General features: G+C 46.2%; 2 protein-coding genes across 3 annotated transcripts in view; one reads left to right on the top strand and one right to left on the bottom strand.

Annotated features, from left to right (window-relative positions):
* The first annotated feature begins 5,867 nt into the window (after nucleotides 1-5,867).
* DUSP12 (dual specificity phosphatase 12) lies at nucleotides 5,868-9,333 on the top strand. Its single transcript, XM_040088797.2, has 6 exons — nucleotides 5,868-6,118; nucleotides 6,195-6,308; nucleotides 6,399-6,517; nucleotides 7,446-7,542; nucleotides 7,921-8,107; nucleotides 8,607-9,333. The coding sequence occupies exons 1-6, from the start codon at nucleotides 5,868-5,870 to the stop codon at nucleotides 8,766-8,768; spliced, it is 930 nt and encodes a 309-aa protein (XP_039944731.1). The 3' UTR covers nucleotides 8,769-9,333.
* A 121-nt stretch (nucleotides 9,334-9,454) lies between these two features.
* Nucleotides 9,455-16,415, bottom strand: part of ATP6V1A (ATPase H+ transporting V1 subunit A) — a 30,455-nt gene continuing 23,494 nt past the window's right edge. For both annotated transcript variants that reach the window (XM_040088777.2, XM_040088784.2), the window contains exons 13-15: nucleotides 14,546-14,640; nucleotides 13,202-13,373; nucleotides 9,455-11,716 (exon numbers count right to left, since the gene is read on the bottom strand). In XM_040088777.2, the coding sequence (XP_039944711.1) occupies nucleotides 11,624-11,716; nucleotides 13,202-13,373; nucleotides 14,546-14,640 (360 nt within the window). In that variant the 3' untranslated portion in view covers nucleotides 9,455-11,623. The remainder of the gene's footprint in view (nucleotides 11,717-13,201; nucleotides 13,374-14,545; nucleotides 14,641-16,415) is intronic.

Raw genomic sequence — 16,415 nt, 5'->3', positions numbered from 1 at the left:
ATTTGAGGCAAGTTACCATCTTGTTGTCCAATGAGATAATCATGATTTCAGAGCCTTGCAGGAGGGAAGGGAATAAAACTGGGTTTAAGATGAAGCTGGAACAGAAAATATGTAGTATGATTGCCTGTGGTGGTATGGAGCTGGACATGAGGAACCAGATCTCTCTTAACACTTTTTCCCTGTGTTCCTAAATTTAGAAAGAGAAATAGGGAACTCAGAGAGAAGTAGTAGCACAAATGAGAGAAGCACAACCACAAGTAAGGAAATGTCTCACTTGGAGATTAAAACAGTGAATGATCTCACCTCTTAAGAATATTTCTTCAGCAAGATTTCTGCCTCAAATAATATTGCCTTTTGACAATAATTGATAATTTGGGGCAGTATATTTTCTGTTGCCACGTGGGAAGCAATTAAAGTACTTATTAAGAAATATTTTCTATTTGGAATATTTATTAGATACTAAATATAGACAAAGATAAACTGCAGCACATACTGCTATTACAGATGTCAAAGTATTAATCAAAGGTTCACACTTTACATTATTTGTTTAAAAGCTCTCGTTTCACAAAGACATTTGTAAATGCAAAGAGGTATCTCTTGCCGACCTTGAGTATTTGTCAGTACTCTCTGCAGTGAACTCCTGACAATAAACTTGTTCTTTTTAATTGCTTTTCATGGGTGCCACACAAAGGGTCCTTGGGATGGGAATTGGAAATGCCATTAAAGCCGGCTGGACCAGGCTCCTAAATTAATTGCAGGAATAATGAGGAATGCATTTTTGAGTAACAAACGAGCCCGAGGAGAAGCTGCCTTCTGCCTTCTGCCTTCTGCTACCCATCCACCTGTGTCTGTGCAGTGGATTATGGTGACATGAGGATAGAAAACATGGAGATACACAGGCCACTGCCGAGACAAGAGATTAAAAATCGTGGGCTACTGCTCAGGTGCTGTGGCTGCTGATGAGGCTGACACAGGCCCAGACACAGCTCCAGGGTACAATCTTAATGTTTAGCAGTAACTGAGGACTTTCCTGCTGCCAGCTCTAGCTCTAAGTCTAGGGAGAAGTAATGGATGATCCCAAACTTTGCAAGACATACTTCCTCCAAGAGTGACTGGGATACAGATAAAATCCTGCCACAAGACAGTGAGTGCTGGCAGCCACCGTGCCCCTCTCCTCTTGGACAATTGTCATCTCCCCCTTCTCCCACAGCTGCTCCATCCCTCATCTCTGCCTGCTGCTCCAGTGTTTCCTCCCTCCTCCCCTCTCCTGGGGTGTACCCTCCTTCAGGATACACAGTGCTGGACGTGTTTCAAAGGGTTTTCAGACAGAGGATGGGGAATGAAGAAGGATCAGCTGGCTCCTGGGAAGGCAGTGTGACAAAGGGAAAAGAGTCTGTGAGCTGCCAAAACAGCAGCAAGTATGGAGTTATATTAAAACAGTGCAAGTTGTTCATTTTTATCCAGTAAATAGGGCAGCAAATCTGGCAGAAGAAACTCACTTAAAAGCCTGTAAGACAGCTCAGTGACCTGGCACTGTCAGATTAGTTTCCTTATGTGATGCATTGCTGAACGTAATGTGTCATCATAAATCTTGGTTGCTACAGCTGTGAAAGCCATAAAATGAAGCAGAGTTATTAATACCCAGTAGTAGTAGCTGTCAGGCTCCATTCTGTAATTGAGCATCAGATCTGCAGTTGGAAAACTCTTCTTTTTTGCCTGACATGTGGAGTAACTGCGTGTCTGCAGATGCTGAGAGAGTGGAGACAGGTAGGAACATCCCTCCCACGCAGGGCTATGATGAAATCCTCCTGCAGAGTATCAAGAGTGAGCCTCTTTCTCTGATTTTTTTTTTTTTTTTTTTTTTTTTTCCTCTAGCTGCCTCTGCAAGTCTGAGGTTTCCTGCTAGGAGATGAAGCAATTCTTCCTCCTGATACACAAATAAAGGTAAACATGTGAATATAGACACACAGAGTGTAGTTATGCAAGGAACAGCAGCCTTTCAAAAATCAGAAGTTAAATTTGCCGCTAGAAGCACTGTGACTGCTGTAAAGTCCCTGCTCTAAGAGATGGGATGCTACCAAGGACATCCCAACTCCCATAGAGTTCTGAGCTCAGCAAAACACCTTTTCTCCAAGGGGCAAGAAATGGTACCAGCCGCCTTCACCAGCAGGACCTGTGCAAAGTAAGTTGCTGCTGCATTTAGATGTGAGGAAGACAGAAATCCAGAGCTGCTGGCTCTCATGTATGGCTTTTCAAAGACATCCCCACCACTTTGCTGTGCGCAGCCCCGGCAACCCAGGCTGGAGACTCTTCTCACAAATCACCTGAAGTACAGGCCTCAAACTACCCAAAAGCCTGAAGGAACAGAGACAGCCTGCTGTGTGATGACAGATGCAGACAAATTCTTCTAGGAGGGGAGAGGGCATTATGCCTCTGCCTAGGCCCCAGAGCTTTTGCTCCCACAGCAGGAGAATCAGTTCTGCCAGTCTGGTTGTGCTGTGAGGATCCAGAGCAGGCAGCCCAGGGAAGCCTGGCATTTTCCTTTCCCTTAGGAAGCAGCAGGGCAGACACATGCAGAGATGGAATGTGCTCGCTGGAGCGAGTGGGCAGCAGCCCATCATCTGACTGGCTTTTTCTTTGCACCTGAGCTCACCCCAGCTGCTTAATCAGGCACACGGTTTCCTGGAACTGGGGGAGAACATCACAATTTTCGGTGGTAGAGGAGAAGATGATGGGGGCAGGCGGAGGTGGTGGGAGAACAAGGGTTTGCAAATCAGACTGAAAAAAAATATTTACTCTAATTTGGGAGTCATGAGCAAATTCAGGACACATCTCCGAAGGCTGCAGGTGGCAAACACAGCAAAGGGGGGTGCAGAGAAACAGTGAGGTTAAGGGTGTGCAGTTTCAGTCGTGTGAAGCCATTAGGTACCAAGCTGTCAGTAGCCTCTGCCCCAAGGACTTTGCACTTATCCCCACTCCAGCTTTTCCGTTCCAAATCACATCTTTTTCACATTCCCTCATTACCCACAGCTTGAGAAAGCAGTGTGGAGGACTTCAGTGCTAACATTACCACTAGACCAACCTCTTGAGATCCTGCATCAAGCCCTGCCTGGTTTTAGTTGCAGACAGTACTGTTTGCCCCTGCATACTCACAGATTTGAAGGTTAACAGAGATTATTAACCACCCCTTAGTATTCACATAATACTTGGATAATATAACCCTGCTGTGAAACTCACAGCCCCTTCAGTAACTTGCAGTTGTCTGCAGATTTTTTTCAGATCACTCAAGAAATGAATAATCTGTTTTTTCCCCATGGTCGTTTGCTACAATCATTATCTGCTTTCACAAGATCCATATACAGTTTTATCTGGTTTTAATTTCCACCTGTCTTTCTTTTCAGTATGCTTTTTTTTTTTTTTTTCCCCCCCCTGCTGTTACTGGAAAGTTGTCTGCATTTTTAAATGCTTTTTCAGTAAACCTTTTGTTTCTCGCTGGTGGCAGTGGCAACCAGTGGCAGTGGAAGAGGACATTTTGCACATTTATGTGGATTAAAATAATCTAAATGAGAGCTGTCAGAGACTCCCCATACTCAGTTACACCCTCTGAGTTACATTTATGCGATTTAGAACTGATCCATCCAAAGAGGGGATCTGCCTTTCCCTGGAGCAGCTTGCCAGCTGGACTGCTGCACAATCACAGGATCACACAACCACACAGACACTAGGGCAAGCAAGGGAGGTGAGGCAGGATGGCAGCAAACTTTAAGCAGCGGCACTTCAAGCACTCTTGGGACCCATCTCAACTACAAAGAGTTGTCTCAGTCTGCCCAGTGGGCCACCAGCAGCATATGGAAACTCCACAGCTCTGGAAGCTGCTGTCCCACTGCCCATATCCCAGCAGGACTGGTACCTGGTGCACACTGTCTGCTGGCACTGGTGAGGAAGTGTCTCGTGGGCAGCATCCTCAGCAGCGTCTCTGTGGTAGCCCATCCCTCCTGCAGCTGCTCCACGGTACCCCAGCTCCATCGGCCTCTCCTGCGGGAAAGGGATAACAATCTCCCTTTGCACCCCGTTTCAGTCTCACCTTCTCAGGTCTGAGGTGACTGCCAGTCTCACCTCCTCTGTGGCTAGTCAGCATCCTGCAAGGATCCCAGAGCCTCTTGCAGACGTTTTTCCATCAGTTTTGCCCAGAGCTGCCTCGCACGGAGCCACACTGGAACAGTTCCTCCAGTGATGGTAACAGGGCCTTTAGGCTTTTCTATCCCATATAGTGGAGACAGGGTAAAGTTCTGTGTCCCAGCCATGGGGAGAGTCTTAGCACAGGTCTTTATAATGAAATTTGGCATTTTGCCACAATAAAAAAAGTGAGGGGGTTGGGGAGGAGAGAGGACCAAGAAGACGGAGCCAGGCTCTTCTCACTGGTGCCAGCCACTAGGACATGGGCAGAAACTGATGCACAGGAAGTTCCTCCTGAACATGAGGAAGAACTTTACTGCGAGGGTGACTGTGCACTGGAACAAGTTGTCCAGAGAGGTTGTGGAATGAGACAGAAAACAGCTGGCAAACAAACTTCCTAACACAATTTATAGTTTTAGAAAGCAGGGATTCTTTACTATGAGCATGCTGGACAACCAGAAGATATCTTCTCTAATTTATGTGCGTCCAGAGTAAAATTCAATCATGACTATACATATTCATTGCAGCATATTTCCTAGCTAATATTTCCTAGCTAAACATCACTTTTCCTAGAACTAATCAAGGAATGCACCCACCTCCTACTGGAAGTCCTTTATGGACCTAGAGGGTCATCTAAAGGGGTCTCTGCTGGTCATACTCACTGAGTGCTCCTGAGAGGGAAGCTAATGTCTTCACAAACAATTTGATGGGTGAAGGTGTGGGTGTTAATGTCTTTGAAATGGGTCTTAATGTCTCTGCTAGCTTTGGACAGCGGGTTTGTTGCAGAGCTCAGACAGGCTCCTGAAACAAGTGGGTCTGCACAAGCCTGAACTTCTAAACTAAAATAGTAGGTTCAAGGGGGGAATAAGGGGTAGGCAGTTCGGGAAGGCTGTACTTTCCCTGTACCTCAGCAATGGGAAAAGGAAGAGGACAATGTGCGTCCGGGAGTTCAGGGTAAAAGGAGGCTGCACCCTCCGAAATCTCGAGAGAGAAAACCCGGTGGGTGCGTGCCCCAGAAGACTCTCTGCCTTTATTCGAATAAAGTTGCAGGACTCCTCTGTCTCCCGTGTGGACGTAAACCTCTGGCGTTTGTGGATTTCCCTGACACTCCCAATGTCGCAGATAACCTTGGTTTGAACTTCTCTTAGGCGTGCGCTGCTGCTTCTTGTTACATGGCTTTGCCACAAAAGCCTTATTATCTGTTTATCCACTGGTTGCAGCTACATTTAGCGTGCTGTGTGTCTCCTTTTACATTCTTTTATCTATTTTTCTAGTTAGTATTTAAGCTCTATTTATCAGCTTCAAGGGGAGCTGAAAATTTCTATTCTCTGTGTTGTCTGCCAGGAGTCTCCCTCAATGGAGATACTCCAGAACCGTCTGGACACAACCCTGTACCACGTGCTCTTGGACTACCCAGCTTGAGCAGAGAGGTGGGACCCACTGTGGTGGCTCATTTACAACCTGACCGATCCTGTGACATTTGTTTTCTGAGCATTTTTAAGGAGACAGAGGGGCGGGAAAAAAAACCACTCGTGGAAGCAGCGAGGAGAGAACGGCACCAATACGCAGATCCGTGTGACGATCCGCACGGAAATCCTCCCTTCCCTGCTGCCAAGGGAAACGGAAAGCGCGGCCGTGCCGGGGGCGGCGCTTCCCTCCCGCCTCCCGCGGCCATGGCGGCTCCCGGCGGGATGGTGCCGGTGCTGGCGGGGCTCTACGTGGGCGGCGCGGAGTCGTGCTCGTCCCCGGAGGCGCTGTCGGCGGCGGGGGTGGTGGCGGTGCTGACGGTGGACGCGGAGGAGCCGCCGGCCGTGCCGGGGGTGCGGGCCATGCACGTCCGGGCGCTGGACGAGCCCGGCGCGGACCTGCTGAGCCGCCTGGATGAGTGCGCGGCGTTCCTGGGCGCGGCCCGGGCGGGCGGCGGCGCCGCGCTCGTCCGCTGGTGAGCCCGGGGCTGTGGCGGGGCCCGGCGCTCCCCGCCCGGCGCTGCCGCTGACGGGGCCGCCCTTGCCTTGCAGCCACGCCGGGGTGAGCCGCAGCGTGGCCGTGGTCGCCGCTTACCTGATGAAGACGCAGGGGCTGGGCTGGGAGGAGGCGCTCGCCGCCGTCAGGGCCGCCAAGCCGGACGCGCAGTGAGTGCCCCCGGGCCGCGCCCCCCGCCCGCCCGGCGCTCCCCTCAGCCCGCTCCCCTCAGCCCGCTGTCCTCTCGCCCCCCGCCGCAGGGTGAACCCGGGCTTCCAGCGGCAGCTGAGGCTCTACGAGGCGATGGGCTGCGCCGTGGACACCGGCAGCGTCCTCTACAAGCGGTATCGGCTGGAGATGCTCAGCGAGAGGTTGTCCGGTGAGTGGGAGCGTGGCGGGTGCGCGGAGCGAAGCGCGGGGCAGTCACCCGAGGAGGGGAACGCGCTGTCCCGGAACGAGCGCAGAAGGCCCTGGAAAAGGGGACTGACTTCGAGTGTTGCCCTCAGAGCAGCCGGGCCTGGACTTGGCCAGGGCAAGCATTCACGTTACACCGGCCCCAGAGAATCCCAGCTCATCAGTGGGGGGAAAAAAATGTGCCTTTGAGAGATGCCAGGGAAATAAGATCTGTAAGGAGCTGCGCTCTTGAGCTAAGTGCAAAAAATGGTAGAGGTCAATTAGATACTTTTCGTGATCTTTACATCCCCGGCAAAGCAAACAACACCCTCAGGAAGATATGTCAATGTGATGAAAAAAATAACATATAAAAACTTGAGATAAAGTTGCAATTCAGGTAATGAAGTAAACTTCCATACTTGAATTTGCAAAAGATACGTGTGCATTGGTGTAATTTTATAATAAAATAACATGTAGCTTTTCTTGCAAGATCTGAGTGTTGCGTACTCAGCGTGACAGTGCTGTTGCCCTTTATGTGTCATTGTCCTTAGCAGTTCCCATTTGCAGGCTGAGTTTCTCCATTTTGGGCGCTAAAACATTGGCACAACTGCTCAGAAACCTCCTCTGCCTTTACTTTCTCTTGAAGTAAGGACATAAAGCAAAATATCACCATTTTACCATGGCTGAGGCCATAGTCTAGGTCTCAGTTGCTTGCATTAAGCAAATCCCAGTCTTAAGCATGGTGGGATGAGGCTCTTTTGTTTTTATCGTAATCTGTTGAGAGAACAAATGAAAGGAAAGGAGGTGGCTCCTGCAGGCTGTGGCTGGGGCAGAGGCGCAGTCCTGTCTCGTTCCCAGGAATGCAGCGTGGCTGAGCTGATCCCATTCACAACATGGTCCTGACCCCTCTGCAGACCCTCAAGACTTGCCCCGAGAAGTCTTTGCAGTTGATCCTACCACTGTATGTCAAGCTGTGAACACAGAGGTTCTCTACAGATGCAGGAAATGCAGGTACTTTATATATGTAATTTTTACATATTTATAAAATACTCTCTATTTCTTATTAAAACATCATTGCAAAATCCACTCAAGAGAATGATCTCCAGTGTAAATCAACGGGCGTGTCATTGTTGTCAGGTCAGGGATGAGCTGGTGCCCAAGTTTCCACACTGTGTTTGCAAAAAAAAAAAAAAAAAATCAAAGTCCAAAATACAAAGCTTTTTCTTCCCTGGAGTGGTGCTTGTGAACCTTCTAGACTAATCAAAAAATGTAGAATTTGTACTCCTCTTTATTTAAGAGTCAGGAGATCCATATCCCTATTTTCTACTGTCTGGAGATTTGCTCAGTTAAAAAAAGTTTTACTTTTTTTTCCCACATGCCGGGGGGCAGACGCGCTCTGTTCCGTAGCTCCAGCATTTTGTCGCACACGGAAGGAATCGGACCGACAGCCTTTGGCCACAAGAGGGTAACAGACTCTGCACGGCTTTCTGGGAATGGCCAGGAAAAGTGTACCTCCTACTTCATCGAGCCCGTGCAGTGGATGGAGGCAGCATTGCTTGGAGTAATGGAAGGACAGGTGAAGCTTTATTCTTTGAATTTTGTTGTTGTTGTTGTTGTTTGTTTGTTTGTTTTGGGCAGAGCTGTGTTTCTTCCCTGAAAGGAAAATCTCTACACAAGGTGGTCGCAGCCTTTCTGGCGTGAATTCTGCAGCTTATGGGCGGATTCTTAAATGTAAAATAGTCTTTCACAAGGAAACGAGCTGGTGCTCTGCTTGAGCTGACAACGCCAGCCAGGATGTTGGACAGGGATTATCTGCTGTTTGTTTCTATTATGAGAAAGATTTGTGGGACTTCAGAAGCCTGTTGTCTCAGGCTGACCGATTCTTTTGGGCCCTGGTAAAATGTCTTGGAATCCCACCAGGTCCCAGCAGCTGCATTTTCACACCCTCCCTTCTGCTAGCACAGCTGCTTGCTACACCCCAGGGCTCTAAAACTCTTCCAGTTTAGCTTTTTGGCCTGTTTTTAACTAGATCCACATGAACATGTCTTAGACTGAATCCTGGGGTTTTCTTGCAGCTTCTGTGTCCCAAATGCACATCGAAGCTGGGCTCCTTCAGCTGGAGGGGGGACCAGTGCTCCTGTGGCCGCTGGGTGACGCCGGCCTTCCAGATCCACAAAAGTCGAGTGGATGAAGTGAGGACACTGCCAGTTGTTAACTTCCAAACTGCCAAAACCTGAACTCATCACGGCACTTGATGGATTTCTTAACATCTGCCAAGAACTACTAGATCACGGTTGCTAGGAAATGAGCTTATGACTTCCACCCCTTTGTGAGGCGGCAGAATTACTTGAACACCTGCAGCTTGCTGTATCTCTTAATATATTCTATGAAATATCAGAACACTTTCTTCAAAGAGGTGTTACGAAGTGGTCAAATCTACAAAATGGGCCAAATGTGATGTTTTTAGTGTACTCTTCATTTATGTGTTGCTGTTTACAGAAGGTCTCAACTCCTTATTCAAAAGGAGGTGCTGTGGCCAGCAGTGCTGCTCAGCTTCTAAGCCAAAGTGCCAAGTGCCCTAAAATGGTACAATTACGGTTGTTTTGCATGCGTGGCAGCAAAAGGCAAACTTACAGTTACACTTCTATTGTACTAAAAGGAATCCTAAAAATACCTGCCCTGAGTACTTACTACTTTGTAACTCTTTCATGTAATGTGTGAGGAGGTTGTGCAAGCTGTAAGAGAATGGGAGAACTGAAGTAAACAGTCCATGCCAAATTACCTCTTACAGTTTTAAAGAAATCCCTAAAGTGATTAAGTATTTTTTTTTTTAAAGCAAACTGTGACATTTTGTGAGTGGCTGCTGTGTACACCACTGTGGCATAAGTTTGGTTTGACATAAGAAAATAGGACAGATAAAACCTAATTTAAATCAATTTTATTTTCATTGACTTGAACAATTTTTTTAATTTATTTTTTTTTACACAATTTCCAGCAACATACATTATGAAATATACAAGATAAAGTAGGTGATGGGGTTCTGCCCATGTTGTAATTCCTCCCACAGCTATGGAAGGAAGACCTGCAGGACACAGTGAACATCAGAATCTCAACACTGAAAACAGACACAAAACAAAAAGGACAAAAATATATATGAAACTTTGAACTGGTCACACTTCAGGGCCAGGTACAGCACAATAAATATTAGAACTGCATTATCTTAGACATCTTCTGTAAAGTTTATAACATCCTCTATTTAAAGAGATAAGAACATCTGGTTTCTAGCATGAAATGCTACATTGTACAGTGGTGAAGGGTACAAACGATGAGCCCAGCAAGGGCTTGGATGGTGACTACTCATTCACACATGCTCGTTGATAAAATAAGCAGCATACACCAAAAGTTTAGTGAGCTGTAAACTTAAGCGTTCACTACCAGAATATCAGCTGGAGGAGCAGTTTCTTTTCGGGAGAATCAAAAATAGTCAATCCCTCTTAAGTTTCAGCTGGGCTCTCCCCTGACAAACAGTGGGTTGATACCATTATGGAAGTGGCAGCATTTGGTCCGTAGCACAAGATCCCTTTGCATCACTACTGTTCAAAGCTGGTACCGGTGGAAATACTTCAGTGCAGAATTAACGCTCACATAGGCACAGTGTCACCAACAAGAGGTGCTGTCTCAGGACTAACAAAGCAGGAAATGGTAGCTGGAAGCCAGCTGGGCACAGGATGCCACCTGTCACCATCAAGAGGGAGAGACTGGAGAGGATGCCAGCATCTCTCTCTCTCTCTTGCACTCTGGAGCAATGGGATGAGTGCTGCTCTCGGGGAGTTTGACAGAAAGCTGCCCTCTGCTTATTCCTCATCTCAGTCTAGTTTTACCAATAAAAAATCCTATGAGACAGCAGTTTCAGCTGCTTGACAGAGTGCTTCCAGAGCACAGGGCAGAACATCACCACTGGTTTCCCTTGCATCGTAATCAACAAGGCAGGAGTAAATACGCTTTGTACTCATCAACCTTCCCCCATTCATCCCCCGCCCCCAGCCGAGCATCATACATTCCTCTTACACAAGAGCTGGGGACCTTCTGTGCCACCACCCAACAGGCCATGTGAGCACAGGTGGAGGAAGAAGGCTAAGCATGTGCTTTCCTTTCCTTGGCAAAACCTGGGCATTGCACTGGGGGCAACTGCACTGGCAGAGCACCACCAAGGAAGGACCACGCCGTGGTCAGCACATGTGGCGTCACTGTACCTTGCCAACTGTGCCCTGCAGTACACGGCAGCAGTCACAAGCTTCACAAAGTAAAGCAGCTGAGTGTCAGGAAGTTTTACGGGATGAATGGGAGCCAGGAAGGTAAAATTCTGCTGGAAGCTGAGCACCTATGGCTTTGATTTTAGCTGATGCTGAGTCCAACAGTCCTATCTGTATTAAGTAGGAAGATAAAACTGTGTTTCTCCAGTGTACAAAATTATACCAGTCGCTTGTATATGCTCATCTTCTAGTTAGTCCCTTCTCGGAGAGGACCGGAACTACCACATTTCAATACCAAAAGACTCAGCTGAGAGACTCAGCAATGACAGAGTAGTGAAGAATTTTTGGTTGTATCAACACGTCATCAGAATATGGTCAAGAATTCTGTTTGAGAACGGGGAGTTCTACGTCTGATAGTCACTTAGCAAAGTGCCAGGTGTAAATGCCCTTCCCACTGCCAGCTCGCAATGTACCGCCTGAAGACCCACACCTCCTCTGCCACTGCAGCTCAACTGGTTACACCCCGAGGTGAAAGACTGGTTACCAGGAGAGCTGGGAGAGGAAAAGTAAAATGTTTCCCACCCTAGAAGTGTACAACAGCATTTCCTCACTCAGCCAGGCCCATTCACACATCACTCATCGCTTCAGACGCACAAAGCAATGCCAAATACAAACTAAGAGGAATGTTTTTTGTAAAGACACTCTCTGAGTATGAACAGGGGAAACATACGGTTATTTATCAACTCAAGTACTGTTGCATCATTCTTGTAAGGTAGGGAAGCAGAGGAGCTGAGATGAGGAACTGAGAGGACAAACTGGAGTGGTCACAAAGGTCGAGTCTAGTCTTCCAGACTGCGAAATGCATTCTGCATATCCTCAAACAGCTGAGCATAGTCCGCCTTGATTTTTGCTTCACCGTCTTTGACAGGGTCCTGAAAGAACACAGCAGGTAAACAGACCCATCAGGAAAAGCTCATGGTACCTAAGTCAGCCCTGGTTTGCCATTGCTGTAACCTCGACCTCGGGATTGACACTTGCCAACTGCAGAGCAGGTACTGTACCTCTGTCTGTGGATCCTGTCTATCTCACCAACAGCCACAGGGTTTAAATCTCATTCTCCTCCCACATTAGTGAGCAGGCAGGATGAGTACTGGAAAGAGATTTTTTTTTTTTTTCTTGAGCAGTGGTTACTGCACTGAAAAGCAACTGATTTGGAAAGCAATCAAAAACACTGAGGGCCTTGGTTAATGCTGTGTGATTTAAGAGCTGCAGTGATTAATACCAGCTGCTATCCCAACACCAAATGCAGTGCATCTCCACTAAGTAATGGAAGAGATACTCTGCCATTACTTAGAGGTTGTTTGGTTCAAATTGAAATGCATTGCGTAATCATAAAAATCTCAAAAATATCTTGGTATAGCTTCATTTTCTCAGAACTTTTCATGAAAGACAAAGGCAAAAAATGCAACTATCAGCTTTGCTCTGAGGCTGCAAGGTTTTCTCTGCAAGAAGCATTAACTGTCAGGCTGTGAAATCTGTTCAATGTTTTCACCATTCTCCTCTAAGAGAATGTCCCTGCAGGGACAGAATACATTTGCATGGCAGAACATTTAATTCTAAACGTATTTAATCCAATGCTACTTGTTCTCCAAAGATTTGCAGTACTGACTTGCATGAGTTTTAACAGAGTAAGCATTATATTCCACAGAGTGTATCAGTCAGAATCACAGGTTACTACTATCCCACCAGTAACTGCTAAACCAGCATGCTCTGGATGAATTTTGGTAAAGCTGTATCCTACAACAACAGCTACTGAAGGTACCCAGAGCAGGTGCTCCAATCCACTTGTTTTGTCTTAAGCCTACACTGAAGTTACTCCTCCCTTCCTCTCCCCACTTCCAGCAGACTATTTTATATTAGAGACAGGTATAAACAGCCCAAAGTTAAAATCCAGGAAATACTGAACAATAGAAATGTTAACTGAGCTATTTTAAATAGAAGTTAAGGAAAGAAATGCTCCTTTAATAATATATGATGTGTCCCATGTTTGACTTCAGGCTGCTTCTATCTGATAATAGTCTCCTTAGAACACGTTATAATATTTTTACAGAATTTTACCACAAAAGCCCCAAAGCAAACAGGAAAAGGTGCTTGTATTGTTACCATGACTGTGTAACACAAAAGAGACTGCTGAAGGTGGGGTTGCCATGGCTGTGCAGTCAGCATCACCTGACTAGATTTCTGCACTGACCATTCCCTGTGCTCACAAACCAATTCTTTACTGTCTTCAAAATGATGGCAAAGAGTCTCTGTTCACAGACCTTTACCGAAGGTCTTTGGTCAACACCACTGAGTCAGTCTTTCGGAGACCCTGGGAGCTCCCCGGAAGCAGGACAACCCACTCCTTACAAACATACCTTGAACTTCATGGAGGTAAGTCTGTAGAGGATTTCACTCATGTTCTCTCGGATGATGGACCACGTGATCTTATTGTCACTCTGAGCTGTGGTTTCAACAGCACGGCGTGCCATGTCATAAAATGCAATCATGTTGGAAAGCATCCCCACTGTTTTATAGAAAGGGCAGAACCTGATGGAATAGAAGATGACCTGTCAGGCATCTTGGAACAGTTAACAGCATTCTCCCCTGACAGAAAAGAGTGCCAGCCTGATTTACTCCAGGGATTTTTAATGTATACTGCCAAAGGAAAGGGACTGCCTCTAACAGGTCCTGCACTTTTAAACAGTGAGATTGCAGACCAAGACAATCATCCCAAAGCTGATTGAAGTTGAGGTTCCTGAAGCAATACCCAAACATTCAGGCAAAACAGGAGCAAGCAGGAACTGCTGCTCTACGAGTCTCACATTTCAATCTGTGCCAATGCTAACAAGTAAAGGAAAACAATGAGCAGCCAACAGAATCCCTCTTTCCTGTTTTGTCCATCAAGGGAACAGGCTTCCTCCTAACAGCCTGGGATGACAGCTCTGCAAGTTTCTTTACTCACAGGAAAGGGAGTTACTCTATGACAGCAGCACTTCATACAGTTCCATTTTTAATGGGTAGGTGAATGCCATAAAAGGTACCTCGTTATTATTTATGTGCTACTTCCTGGGCTTCCTATAGCATACACACATACCTGCCCTAGTAACCTGATCAAAGGCACACTGTTACAAAATGATGGATGCCTATATTTTTAGTGATGAAGTACTCGAGGTTTCCTGATCTACCTGGGCTGGGGAGTGAGATGAAGTACAAAAAGGCCCCTTGTCAGGGCTGTCAAAACACAAGGATAGCATGGAAAGAAGAAAAGCAGAGTTCACTAGGGAGAGAGTAAGCGTTTTTTGACGGATCAAACTTACTCAAGAATTATGAAATAGTAACTGAAAGCAGATTCTTGCAGTCCCCTGTGTATTGATGGAACAAACAGGAAGATTTTGGATGTTTGTCTGTGGAAATAAAGCAGTCCTGTCCTCCTCCTCAGACACACTACTGCAGAAACATTGGCTAACAGAAAAATAGAGTAGAACCTGGCAACCCCCCCCAGGGGTTCTGCTTTTAGAAAGGGTCCGTATGCCTTGGGTAAGACAATGTGAATGCATTGGATTAGGTAGCCCAATGTTGAATGGGCTACCTAAGCACAGTTCTTCCACTTTTTCAGAACAGTAGCATTGATTTCTGCACTGGTCAGCTTCCATGTAAAAGAACTGTATCAATCCAGACTGCACAGGACTAAGAGGGCAGAGTGGCCAGTCAGATCTCACCTGTCATAAGGTGTGTAACCATTCTGCTGCAAGAAGTCATCTTTTATCAGCTTGGCAACCTCCAAGGTAATTTTATCTGTTTCTGCCAAGGAAGCCTAGAAAAGTAAGGCAAACAGTTTAGTACTCGAGTCCATGAAGATACAATATGTCCTGCCCAAGAACAGCTGTCTTTCAGTACCTGTCTTCTTCCTACCCTCCTAAGACAGCATCAAGCAGAACTCTGCTTTTGGGTATTTCTCACTCCCTGCTGTAGAACAGCCAATTTAATTGATTGCCAGATTAAGATGGGCCAAACAGTAAGTCTGCTTTAGGTCTTCTTGATGATAAGGGGAGCTTCCTTCCCACTGTTTAAGACCACGGAAAAGCCACCAGACACTGAAAATGCACATGGCTTTGCTATGAGATACATTGAAATGTCACCTTCCTACATAAAAAGAAATTCAGTTTTACCTTCCTCAATCCTTACGGAAGAAAGACTAGATCTCAGCATGCTAGATCAAGAAGCAAGCTAAAGGATTTGGTACTAGTCTGCACTGTTACCAATGTCCTTTTCCCACCTGGCATTCAGGAAAAGAAAAGGAGTGGATGACAATGCCTGTCATACCCCACAGGACAGCCACGACCCTGTTGCTGCTTTTGGCACCACGGGTTGCCCTTCACCACCCTCAGCATCCTTTTGCCAAAGGGGCCAGATCGAGCTTTAAGTAGCCCAACTTGCTTTCTACACAGGAAGCTTGGACCTTCTTTCATGAGGAGACTAACAGAATTCAGAGCTTAAAAAAAAACCAAAAACATACACTGACCGTACTTCCACAATTCTCCCTTTCTAAAGGCTTTTGCAGTTGTTACCCAAGCCCAGACAGAAAGGAACTGTCAAGGTTAACATCTCTGAGAAAAAAAAATCACCAGTTCCAGTACTTCTGTCATGAGCACAATGCGTAGCCACAAGTACTGGCCCATCAATATCCCTTCCACACCAAGGAGCCAATCCTACCCTGCTTTGCAAACCAGTCTTTTAGAAGATGGTTTTGCAAATAGAGAACTGCAGAAAGTCCTGTGACCCCATTTCCTTTTCTTCAAAGACACATCAAGAGAAGACAGCTCTACTGGGAAAGATGGATGAAAGGTCTCATCTTGGTTGGACTAGAACATCAGTGAAGAGACAGAGCACCGTGAGCAAACTTCCTTCAAGTAACCGTATTTAATACATGTTACTACACACTACTGCAGCTCTATAAATCATAACAGCTCATCTGAACATCAAGGAATTAAACCACTGTCAAGTATGTGCCAGGAACCTGCCAATTAGCATATTTACAGTGTTAAGCTGAAACACAAGAGTTTTCACTGGGTCCTTTCTGAGAGCTTTCAATGGAAATTTTCCTGTCCAAGTTTAGCTTTCTCTTCAAAACATTGAAGTGAAAAAAGGAAATTAAACAATGCCTGCAAAATGGAGCCATATGTCACAGGTTTCCAAAGAAAAAACCGACCATCACAAGTTTTCTGAAAAGCATACTTCACTTTGTTTCTACAGGCCAACTTGTAAATGCCAACACCTCTGTCCTGCAGCTGACAACGTGGTTTCTAATAAACTGTAACCCTTCAGATGACTTCAACAGTAAAGATGGGTTTGCTTAATTTATCTACAAAGACTGCTTCCAATGAAATAGTACTTTAGGTTGCAGCAAAGGGCATTTCAGCAATACTAGAACAACGAAGGAAGTGAACTTCAGAGCAAACAGTAGATATCCCACAATCTCATTTACATGAGAAAAGCAGCACCAAGCCAATGTTTAGCAAATCTGAAAAAGCATTTGTCATTAGAAGTCAAACACGGAGGAAAGCTGGAATAAAACAGTTTGAGGTGAGA

The sequence above is a fragment of the Hirundo rustica genome, chromosome 2 (assembly GCF_015227805.2).
Source record: "Hirundo rustica isolate bHirRus1 chromosome 2, bHirRus1.pri.v3, whole genome shotgun sequence".
Lineage (NCBI taxonomy): Eukaryota > Metazoa > Chordata > Aves > Passeriformes > Hirundinidae > Hirundo > Hirundo rustica.
This window is presented reverse-complemented; position numbering and strand designations above follow the sequence as displayed.

Bases quoted from the DNA above. Each gene is read 5' to 3' on its own strand.
- DUSP12 (XM_040088797.2), top strand. From the start codon at position 5,868: ATGGTGCCGGTGCTGGCGGGGCTCTACGTGGGCGGCGCGGAGTCGTGC. The intron at 6,119-6,194 runs GTGAGCCCGGGG...CTTGCCTTGCAG, and splicing joins GGCGCCGCGCTCGTCCGCTG to CCACGCCGGGGTGAGCCGCA. The intron at 6,309-6,398 runs GTGAGTGCCCCC...CCCCCGCCGCAG, and splicing joins GCCGCCAAGCCGGACGCGCA to GGTGAACCCGGGCTTCCAGC.